We start from the raw sequence: 12940 nt of genomic DNA, 5'->3' as shown, positions 1-12940 counted from the left end.
AAAATTAGTTTGAAAATTAAGTTTATTATATATAATTTCATTTAATATAGAATTTAATACTATATTTTCTAATTCTGTTATACTTACTGGAAATCCTGGTTTACCTGGAGGTCCAATTGGTCCCTGTTTGAGGTAATAAAACATTCATAAATTTTAAAAGGTATTAGATAAATTTATTAATAATTATAATCATTAAACTAAATTCTAACAGTTTAATCTCCCAGAGACATTAAATATTCAGTTTAAATATCATGTCTGTAGTGAGCATTGCACATTGGAAACATGAAGATATTAAATGCTAGCAGTCTTTATAACTTTTATGTCATAATATAAGCCATTTTCATTTACAATCTTTTGCCATTTTTTGGGTAGCTCTGTAATTCCTTGCTCAAGGAACTTACTGTCTTTGCAAAAAACTGCTCCAAGTGCTGTTTTGATGTCATTCTCTGAAACAAAACACTGTTCATTTAAAGAATTTTGAAGGGAACAAAACAGGTGGTAATCAGAGGGGACAATATCTAGTGAATATGAAAGATGTAGAAAGACCTCCCAGAACAGCTCCAATAATTTTTGCTGTGTTTGCAAAGATGAGTGAAATCTGACATTGTCATGATGAATGACGATGCCCTTCCAGTTTACCAATTTCAGATGCTTCTTGTAGATAGCTGTATTCAATTTGTCAGTAAGCCAGAATACATATCTGAATTGATTGACCTATTCTTCAGAAGCAGCTTGTAGAATGCAACACCCTTCCAATCCCACTATGATCTTGCATTGGGTGGAGCACTGACTTTGATGTGGTTTGTGATGGTTCACCATTCAGTCTCCATGGTTGTTTGTGCTTACATTATTGTACATGATCTATTTTCATTGCCCATTATTATCTGCTTCAGAAATGGATCTCTCCTCATATTTTCTTAGTAAATCACTGATGGAAATGCATTCTAAGCAGCTTCAGACAGTTCATGCAGAACCCAAACATTGAGCTTGCTAACATAGCCAACTTGATGCAGATGATTTTCCATGCTCAATTTCAATATTTGGAGAATGCCTGCAATCTCCCATGTCATATATAATAGTATAAAGTGGTGTCAATTAGCTTCTTCAATTTGTCAGTATCAATTTCTTGTGGTTGGCCTGAGCATTGTGTATCTTGGACAGAAAATTCTCCAGAACAAAATCTCATAAACTATTTCTGGCACACATGTTTTTCAAGGCATCCTCACCATATACTGCATATATTTTCTTATAGGTTTGCACTGTGTTTTTGCCTTTTTAAAAATAAAAAAAAGCATAATGTGCCAAAAATGTTTTGTTTATCCATATTTCAAGTGACATCAAACACACAAAACACAACCAATTTTTATTCTTTTTTGTAAAGATAAACATTGAAATGACAATTTCAAAAGTTACAAACTTAAACATCTGAATCCAATTATATATATATTAAAGCCAAATTATTGCTTTATTACAAAATTATGACTACAATTACTGAAGTCAAGCTTTCAAAATTTGAAATTGTTTGTTACTTTTCATAATGTCTACCACCATTTATCAACAAAAACTGAATGGACTTATTGGTAACCCCATAATTCATAAATTAATATGGCCATATTTAGACAAAAAACTAGCACAAGTAAACTGGAACTATATATACTAAACAGAAAAATTCACACCTAAATGCTAATTCCAGCAGTAATTGAAAATCATCCTCAGAAATGTATGAAACACACAAAAAAANGAACACAGCTGTATTCGACGGTTAGAAGTTTTCAAATGATAGAACCATATTTATATAATATTTTATACCATTGTTATTATATAATCATTTATAATATATATATTTTTTAACAAAACATTACATATCATATGCTATTATTTAAATTATTATTAGGAGCTGTCCATTAATTACAATTAGTTTTTGAGCCCATTTTTTATCAATCTCCTTCCTCCCTATTGTGTACAATAATATATTTTTCTGACCCTTTCCTTCCCTTAAGTTGTGCATATAATTTATGGATTATTTATATCATAAATTATATACATGCTGTTTTAACAAAATATTTGTAAACAAAATATTGAAGTTATAAATTACTGTTAAAATAAATATCTGTTAAGTGTGTGTAATGATTATTGAACTGGTTATTACATTATGTTCATTCTCCATTTAATTCCAAGCAGGATTCCAACCTCGTTGTTCAATTATTTACAATTAAATCCAATGTCTACAGAAAATCAACACAATTACATATTTAAATATAATTTTTCATATAATTGTATTAAATATGTAATTGTAACATAGATCATATATATGCATATACATATACTTTCTATAAATATTTCAAATAAAATGATCAAGAAAATGGAATTTGTTATTTATAAATTTAAATATATTTGTTCTATTAAAAAATCTATAATGTTAATAATTAAATAACCTATATTAATTTAATTTAAAATCAACTTACTGGAGAACCGGGTTCACCTTTACTTCCTCTTTTTCCCCTTTTACCTCGAGGTCCTAAAATTGATTAAAAAGTAATAAATTGTAAATTTAGGCTGTTTTAAGAATAAAAAAATCAATTTTGATTATTTACTTTTAAAATATTTGCCAATTAGATCTATCTGAATATTAATAAAGTAAATATTCATATTGTTAATCTTGCAGAAATTAGTTTAGTCTTCTATTTACAGTAATTGATGTATAAAGTACATGTAAATAAAGTAAATGGAAAGCAGATTGCTTATGAACATATGATTGATGAATGTAACAGATGCTATGCTATACCTAGGTATTTGTTTATAAAATGACAATATTTACTGAGATCAGTAACAAGCTAACAGAATAGTTTATCAGTAACATTAATATCCTTTATTTAGCTTTTCAATAAATTTACTACAAATTTTAGAATTTTGTACAGAAATATTTTCTGAATATATTTAAAAATTGAATTATCTTTCTTATTTACAATAACTTTTCATTTTTACAACAGTGGAACTCATTCATAAATTATTTCTGAAATTGATTTAAGTGTAAGACTTATTTTAATGTATTTAACAATATACAAATACTAGTTTAAAAACTACAATTAACTGATTACTAAAGTCTTTTTTAAATTAATGGTAATGAATAAATAATAAATATTTTATACACAGTTTACTGTTATGTTTAAATAATGGAATATTAACATAACTTATTGTTTTTTAAACTTTTCTGGACAGATTTTTACAGTGGCTCACTCAAGATTTAATCTGGGAAGCCGAGTTGAATAGACAAAACATTTTTTAATGCAAATGCAATAAATTTCCACCTTATGTGACTGCTAATTCATAAGTAACATAGAAATAGAAGACAGGGCACAGTATAAATAAAAATTGAAATTTAGCTAGGAAAATATGTATGGAAAATTTACTAGTGTTTTTTCCTTTTATTTGGATGGTGCCAGGCCCTTTAGCCCCTTCCATCACAAAATATAGTGGTTCCCATCTGGGTGCACCATAGGATTTTTATGTAGTAGTAGATGCTTGCATTGTAATGCTTGAATGGCAAATGATAATATACAATTGGTGCCAAAATACAGTAGAGTTTATTATTTGGTAAAGTGAACAGATATCTCGTATTGTAGGGGACTGTTCCATATTTTGCACCTCAGTCCCATGTTCCAGGTTTTCCCGGGAAAAATATCTTGTATTTCGAAGAATATCAGGAAATTATGTTCAGAATCTCAGTTCATTTTAAAACATGCATATCTGTAAGTAAACAATTGCTACCATTCATTAATTGTTATTGTTATAGATACAGAAGTGAGGCCTTAGGCCTATAAAATTTTTGGAATCATGATCCTTCTAGCTGGAACTGGGCACCTTGTTACGTAACAAGGCAGACTGTTGTTGAGATAATAATAATAGTTAATAAAAACAAATGTATGATTTTTGGAATTATGATCTTCCTATTTTTATATTTGACATGTGTATGCAATCAAGTAAGAATGATGGGTGCAGGTTGAGAACAGAAGAGAGCGCTAGGTGTCCCGTAATGGCTGTGCCAAAATTGGGTCAGTTTATTTTAGGTGATTTGTATTTAACAAATTATCTAAAAGTAACTTTTACTCAAAATACTATGCATGCAAGTTAAAAACTGCCTAGTATAAAGACAGTTTGTAACTAGCCTGTATACTGTAGCCTGTATGCATTTTAACTAACAACTTAGCATACTTCCCTCCATTTTTAGCACAAACTTAAGATTAAAAAGTCTTGCAAAAAAAATGTTTAGAACTTTATGTTGACAATTATGCCACCCAATAATTTTAATTGTAAGGCATAAATTAAAATGCCTTACAATTACAAACCCATAGGTTTTAATTGGCATAGTTAAGAAATTTTCTTACTCAATGCTCAAAGCAAATTGTCACATGTTAATATGTTAAGACTGAGTTTCAAGGATAGCACACCACAAATGCTCAGCAGCTAAGTGCGTAGGCCAATGACAGAGCCCGTCTCATATGAAACAAACTATGTCATTGGCTTGTTACTTAGCTACTTGTCACTTGGAAGCATGCCGAGTGACAAGGTGCTAAGTAAATGTACCAATATTTTGTAAATGATTTTAAATTTTTATTTAACAAAGATACATGCATAGCTTGTCGCTTGAGGAATTAAATTTCGTATTCAAAAATGCACTTGATGAACACAAAGAATATCCTTATAAAATACCATAACAGATGGCACCACCAAAATTTTAAATGTTGATTATATTCGCCGGGTTAAATTCAACTAAAAACCAATATAATGAAATAATAAAAAATTGTTAAATATGGCATAATAAATTTAATGAATTCTATTGTAAAATCATCATTCATTTGTAAAAAAATCCGTCAACGAGTTGCTTAACTTTCCCGGCAACATTTAAAATTTTGGTGGTGCCATCTATTATGGTATTTTATTTTTAAAAGTTTTATATTTTTAATTATTATAAAATGGCAAAAAGCTTCGTTTTGAGAGTAGGAATAGGTTTTATAAAAAATTGTGAATACTGTACTAATAACGAGTAAAATCGTCATTAAGTCCGACACTACTCGAAATATGACACACGACCCCCTCTATTTCCCACCATTTCGACCTTTAACCAACAAAATTTAATATCATCAATTCACCTAAGACACAAACCGTTCCTCAAAATTTCAGAAAATTTTCTACAAAAGATACAGGAGTTATTAAGCTTCAAAGAGAGTGAACAAAATCGTGTCCCCATATAAACACACACACACATCCAGTAAAAAATCCACACACATACATACAGTAAAAAATTGAAAATTGACTATATTTTGATATAAATTTCAAAATATGCTTATTTTTAAAATTCGCTTTGTAGGAATCTTTTTCCATGGCCATTATAATAGCCAGGCCCACACCTGAGACAGCCGAGTGGTAAGCTGACTTATTCAGAATAGATTGCCCGTGAATGATCCACCATAGGTGCCAAATTTGAAGAATAAAAGTAATTTTTATCCTTTGACTTTAGGATGACACCACTTAAATTATTATTGGGGGCAAAACAGGTTCCGATCCCATACAGTTGGCATTCACGGGGTCCTCAAGAGTGGCAGGCTGTCGCAGTAAGTCCAGTTGTCAAAGGACACACCCAATTTATCCGAGTTAACCGCTCGATAAAATTTCCGAACCAACCCAAACTATAACCCGAGTACTCCAGAAAATTTTAATTGGTATTTTAACAACTTCGGTCTTTCGACAATCAAAACAGCACTGATATAATAAATTCTTAGATTTGATTTTTAAAAATTTCGGAATAATCAGCTTTCAGATTCTTACCGCTAAATTAAAATTAAATTCAATCTACCGCTTTGGGATATCTGGGATCGAATATGGGTGGAGAACCCCAAAAATTTTTCATGGGCATTCTGTCCCAGTCATATCAGGCCACATCCCACATCACCCGACTACCTCAAATAAATGGTCGAGCGGTTAAGGCACTCTAGAGAACTCGTAATCGAATCTGCACGGGTCTACTCCCAGGAATTTTTCCAGGGTAGTCCATTTGGATACGTTGGACCCGTTCCTTACATATTGTGGGCCTGACCGAACTCATGATGGGCCTAGAAAAAAGGCCCTCTTAGTTCTCACAGGACGAAAATAATAATATTTTAAATGAAAATAAAATAAAATAGTATATAAACTGGTATAGATCTCATGCGGATTAAAAAAAAAAAGTTTATTTGAACCACATTTCATCCGCGAATCCTTCTTCAAATATATCATTTAAAGATTTAAATGCTTTTGTAAAGTAGGAGAGAAAAGTTTAGCAATTGTACTTAAACAAACATTGCTGGAAATCAAGATTCACACTCGACTATTTAAATCCCATACCGCCACAAGAGGTAATTACACTTTCAGAACAAATTGTTTACTGAAGGTCTACTAACTTAATTTTCATTTAAACGTTTGAAGAATTACAGATTGTAAATGTCATATTTTATATGAGCAGCGTTCAATTAAAGCACTGTTGTTGTTCATTATAAATTTCTTTTTAACTAATATAACAAATTAATTTAAACGATAATTAAAGCGATTAAAAATTTGTTATCAGAAGTCTTTTATGTGTTTTATATCTCTACTTTTTGCAATATTTGCAATCTAGCTTTGCACAATTTACAATATTAAGCAGCAAAAGAAGGTATTGTGTTTTAACTAAAAAATAATTTTATTATTTTTCAGTTTTAAATTTAATTTGTACCTCGCCAACAGGCTGGCCAAGTGGAGTTTTCCGGGTTTTTTCACTTTAGTAACATCTAAATAGGAGCCAGTTTTTAATAAAAGATCTCCCGGGAGGTCCTCCCTCGGTTTGTTTGTTAAGTTATGGCAACGCAACACTTGGGCGATCTGCCTAGGGGAATGCCTTCCGGGAGGTCTTTTTAAGGGATACTGGCCCACATTTAGGCGTTACAGACGTGGAGAAAACTCGTAAAACTCCACGTGGCCAGACCGTCCGAGAGCGGAGCGAACCCAAGACCGAATTTTTAGTGTTCAGGGACGGAACCGCTTGGTCACTATAAGTCCCTCGCCGGTATGTCTCTTTGTCATATAACGAATAAAACCTAAAACCTAATAGTAGATGGTCATGGAATCACGTCTGACAGGTTGGCCACGTATTTTCTGAGTTTTCTTCACGTATTTAACACCTAAATAGCGTCCAGTTTCCTATTGAAAGTCCTCCCGGGAGACACTCCCCTTGGCAGATCACTCGTGTTGTGTTGCCTTATCCCATCACTCAACTTCATTCGCCATTATTGAAAAACGACTTTACAAGTAAAACCGATTTTTTTACATCAAAAATTCATTTTCATGCGATGACGCCTACTTAATTTTAGAACTTTATAATGTTATAAAATAGTAAACTTTTTCTATAAATCGCGTTACAATAATCGCTTCTCCTATCATAATATATATACATTTAATATGTACAGTACCATGTATGGTGCNTCATTATTTCTTCCTTTATTTATTTATTTACAAATGTAAGGGCTACCTGGGCCCTCCTGGTTACTCTACTTAAATATGAGATCTATAAATTTACGATATATTATATTTTTGATGTTCTTTTACTTGACATTAATGAAAATTGGGATTAATGGTAAGATTTGCAAATGAATATTTTCTTTTATACCTAAATTTAAAACACACACAAGAAATACATATAAAAATATGTGCATATTTTTATTTTTATTGTTAATTTTCGATTAAGAGGAATGAATAAGTCCCTTGCAACCCTTATGCGGTGTAGCATGTATTTATTTCCCCTGATTGCATGGTAATTCTCTTATTTCTCTCATAGTATCCTTGTAAAAGATATTTTTTTCTCTTACGGTAGGTATTTGTATGATAATGATTTCTGTACTAAAGAGAAGTTTCTTAGCTGAAATAATTAGTTTAATTTATGTCTGAAAAAAATAATAAAAATTTTGCTTAGAATTCTTTATCATTATTCAATTAATAATGACAAACGTATAAATTAATAAATAGATGAAGTGGCAAAGAATATTGCAAGGGATGTTCATAACACTTTAAAGATGAATGATATATTAAAATGTTTCGATATGTAATTATCGTTATGTTTACAACTAAATGCTTAATTAGACGTGAACTAATACTTTAAATGTAGTCTACTGCTGAAAAGCGAAATTTTCTGTTTATCACAGCGATATAATTTAAACGGATAATTTAATTTCTTCGCTAGTATTAACATTGAAACATAAATCAAATACAGTATAAAATAAAAGCCATTTCTAATCTAAAAATTTCTTTTATTAATCATCCAGAGTGATAAAAATGTAATAGCAAGTAGTGATCGAATATCCACTTTTTTTTCTTCATACTCAAATAATTGTACGCGGTAATATAACTAGAAGTAATATTAAGGAAGGGGGTCGAATTAGAACGTGCAAACCTACATTTACCCCCTATATCACTGGATGTAGCTCCTAGCACTGCGGATGAAAAGTGTATATAAGTTACATGTGTATAAGTCTATTTACTATATTCAAACATTCTTCCTGTACGTATTTGATTTTTCTTCGTTTATTTCTTTACAAAACCCCCGAGACCCCCGACTCCCTAAATGGTTTTAAATACTTTTTGAAAATAAAATAGGGTAAGAAAGAATAAGTAAATATTCGTAAGACTATAAATTTATACAATATTTTATTATAGTTTTCTTTTAATATACATTTTTACAATAAAGTATACGTCAGGAAAGAAATTATCCATTGAAAAAGAAATGTATAAGATTATAATTATAATATTCTTTTGTGCAGTGATTAATTAAAGAAAGTAAATTGAAATTCAGTTGTTTTTACAAAATGNCTAGAAGTAATATTAAGGAAGGGGGTCGAATTAGAACGTGCAAACCTACATTTACCCCCTATATCACTGGATGTAGCTCCTAGCACTGCGGATGAAAAGTGTATATAAGTTACATGTGTATAAGTCTATTTACTATATTCAAACATTCTTCCTGTACGTATTTGATTTTTCTTCGTTTATTTCTTTACAAAACCCCCGAGACCCCCGACTCCCTAAATGATTTTAAATACTTTTTGAAAATAAAATAGGGTAAGAAAGAATAAGTAAATATTCGTAAGACTATAAATTTATACAATATTTTATTATAGTTTTCTTTTAATATACATTTTTACAATAAAGTATACGTCAGGAAAGAAATTATCCATTGAAAAAGAAATGTATAAGATTATAATTATAATATTCTTTTGTGCAGTGATTAATTAAAGAAAGTAAATTGAAATTCAGTTGTTTTTACAAAATGAAGAGAGTAATAGAAAAATACTTTTAATCAGTTTATGTTTTCGAAAATACATTATTTAATCAATAATGCAAACTTTCTTTTAACTTATTAGACGTTATTTTTAGAATAGCAAAACATCAATTAATGTGATTATGACATTAATTGGCAAATTGCTTTTAAGAAATTTTATATCAGAAGTAAATTATTTGTGGTTAAATAATACATTATCGAAAACATTTACTGATTAAAAGTCGTTTTATTTATTTAATGATAAATTTCTTTCTCTTTTTTTACTTTTACTAATTACTTTTAAATACAATAATATAGACGCTGATAGAAAAGTATATAAGTAAACTAAATAAGTCTGGTTTAACTTAAAATCCTTTAGAAAAATAATATATTAAAAATAAATAGAAATGTATTTTTATACATGTAATGCATAACACAATATTTTGTATGTTAAACGTTATATATGTATATACATATGATGTTTAACATATACACACTGTCGATCTGGGACCCTAGAATTGATAAATTTTGGAAGCCCGCCTGCTTAACTACTGAATATATTTTTTTTAAATTATACCTTTAATTTGTAATAGTAACACTTACTATAAAGCAATAACAAATAATATATATATTTACTTATTATTGCATATTATACAGAATTATATAATAAATTACTGTATTACTAATTAGCGAGTCAACTGAAATTCACTTTTGATCCTAGGCAAATATCTCTTTTGCTTATGATATAATGTACAGGAACAGTATAACTACGTATACATTATATGTGTAGGCATAAGCTTACATGTATATATAAATATGCAGTGTCACATTGTCCACTAGGTACTGTACGTGAGGCACATGCCTAGGAATCCCGAGTCTGGGGGCCCGAAATTGGGAAAAAACAAAGTATTTTACCGTTGATATATCGTGATTTATAAATAATTCTATAGCTACAATTAGCCATTAGTAATTTATAAGATCGTAAAATCATGCAGAGGCTCCTTAGATTTTATAGTTTTTATAAATTAAAATTGAAACATAAATATATAAAAATTTGTTTGAAAAATAATTTTAGTGATTTGCAATTTTTCAATACAAGTTTTCGAAATTTTATCGAAACAGAAATATAAAATTTTCAAAACTTTATACAAATATATAAAATGTAAATTTAGCTGCGGTTGCATTTAAAACTGATAGACCTTTAGGCATTTTAAGAAACTAAGTAATGGCCATTATAAATATATCTAAAGGCAAGAGAAAGTGTGAAAAGTACAAAGTTGTACAATCTTTTGACAATTATTAATCATTTGCCGGCGATATTTTGAAAGTTTCATATTTCCATTTCACTTTAGTCTTCTAGGCATTTCATATTTTATTTACTAAACATTTTAAATTATAAAATAGTCGAATGCAACAAAAATAAATATGTTTTTTTTTTTTTTATACATATAATTAGGTAAACTAGAAAAATATTCGACAAACTCAAAGGACGATTCAGGGCAAATCTTGGGAGAGATTTTTAATTCGCGTAAACGATATATACTATACAAGTTTTATCGCTTTAATAATTACTTAAACAGCATTAAAAATGTAACAAAATTTTTAAAATTAATTATAAATATTAAAATATAAACATTTCATTCGAAAGAGATAATGAAGTTCGTGTTAACAATAAAAAAAATCTTAGGGGTCGATTGCCTTTATCGCTCCTTTCTAGATCGATCCCTGGATCTAAAATTGGATTTATCTGGATATAAACTGAATCCATCAATTTTTTATATGAATTAATGATGATACTTTTAAATATTTTTACGTTATTTTGAACCATAAAGAAGAAAAAAAAATTTAAATTTTCCACCAAAGTTTCTCTCCAGCTGAGAACAATTTTGATTTTCTCATCTCAGGAACATATACAATTTCGTGTTTAAAATGTTTTTTTTTTCTTTTTAATTTACACCTAAAAATATGTAGTTTTCTGTATAAAACATGTACTTTCTTCGAAATCTAATATCTTATTTAAAGCAACAATCTAAATTAATCTTTAAAAATTAATATTAATGCTTATTTAATTAAACGGTAAATTGTTATTTATATTAAAATACTTTATCGTGAATTAATTTTAATATATAAAAATTTGATTTTTATTTTTCTACGTTAAATTACACGTATATCTATATAATTATTTAAAATATAATAATTTTCTGGTCGTGTTACTTGTTATAAAAGTTTTTGAGAATGTAACAAATATTCTTCTGTATAATTTAAGTAGTTAAAAAAATACATTAATTCTATATTATATGTTGGCAAATATCCAGTACCATCAAGCAGATATATAAATTTAAAAAATAAAAATACAAAAAAAAATACATTCCGAAAGAGCGGAGAATGCGATCACGAAATGATGGTTTTACTAACTCATAGTACACAAAAGAGATTCTTGAATTTGTCTGTTGCGTGTGGTTCAACCGGTGAGATATAAACACAAGGGACCTAACACTACCATGCCTGGCTGCTAATTTACTCTATCCCTATCATTAATTGGAAACGTTTATTTAACTCGACAACCCGGAGGGATTCTCTCTCTTAACGACCACACACGATGATATACCCACTTTATAGTCCCACAAATGTATAACAAAACACTTTAATCAATTGTATACCGAAAATTTCATAGAAAACTATAAATAAATAAATATATATATATATATATATAAGAAAAATAATATCAAATGTAAATTATACAAAACGATCTCTTCTCAATCGTAAAATTAATGATGCGGTTTGACTTTAGTATTGTCAGACATCGAACTGTTATCAACCATTGAAAGGGGATTTTGTCATCATTATCTAATTAAAATAAGATTTAGTCGAATCTATAATTACCAAACTAATCTCCGGTGTAGAATTACATTTCTAAACTGATAATTGAGTTTGCCAATATTAATTTAAATTAGTTGCAATAAGTTTGATTTTTATTTATTTATATCAGAGGAAGAGAATTTTGTTACTATTTTTAGAACACGATAAAAGTGCTAAATTACACTATTTAATCACGAAATTCTTTTGTTTTTTTTTTCTTTCTTCTTCTGAAATACCAGGATTATTCTTGAAGGAATGACAATCGAATAATTATGAAGAGATTCGTGATGGATGTATGAATTTTCTGATATTTCTTTGTCTTTTTTTTTCTTGTGTTTTTAATGAGAAATAGAAACTTAATTCTAGTTTCGTTCACCAGAAAGCGCTACTACCTCAAACAGAACAGAGTCTCACATCTTTAATTTTATATTGGAGACGAAAGCAGTCACGATTCCAATTTTGTTCGTAATTACAAGTAAGCTTCAAACGAGAGAAGTAATAATACGTTACTGAAAATTAACTTTTGACGTTTACTAGAAAATGAAACTGTACGCTAAATGTCAGAACGATTTGAGAAATATATTACAGGAGTTTAGATTTATTTATACATTTTTCAATTTTCTCATAAATAAACGTTATCCATATTTAAATTCTTTAATGTATTATTTAAAACAGAAGATATATTCGAAATATTGACTTTAATAATATAAAAAAAAATATATATATATATATATATTTTTCTTTGTATAGCCTTGTTTT

General features: G+C 28.8%; 1 protein-coding gene across 2 annotated transcripts in view; it reads right to left on the bottom strand.

Annotated features, from left to right (window-relative positions):
• Positions 1–12940, bottom strand: part of LOC111621472 (collagen alpha-1(XXIII) chain-like) — a 78285-nt gene that overhangs the window by 328 nt on the left and 65017 nt on the right. For both annotated transcript variants that reach the window (XM_023363627.1, XM_023363628.1), the window contains exons 4-5: positions 2466–2518; positions 88–123 (exon numbers count right to left, since the gene is read on the bottom strand). In XM_023363627.1, coding sequence (XP_023219395.1) covers positions 88–123; positions 2466–2518 — 89 coding nt within the window. The remainder of the gene's footprint in view (positions 1–87; positions 124–2465; positions 2519–12940) is intronic.

Source organism: Centruroides sculpturatus, unplaced genomic scaffold (genome assembly GCF_000671375.1).
Source record: "Centruroides sculpturatus isolate CEXI.00-Female unplaced genomic scaffold, Cexi_2.0 scaffold249, whole genome shotgun sequence".
Taxonomy (NCBI): Eukaryota; Metazoa; Arthropoda; class Arachnida; order Scorpiones; family Buthidae; genus Centruroides; species Centruroides sculpturatus.
This window is presented reverse-complemented; position numbering and strand designations above follow the sequence as displayed.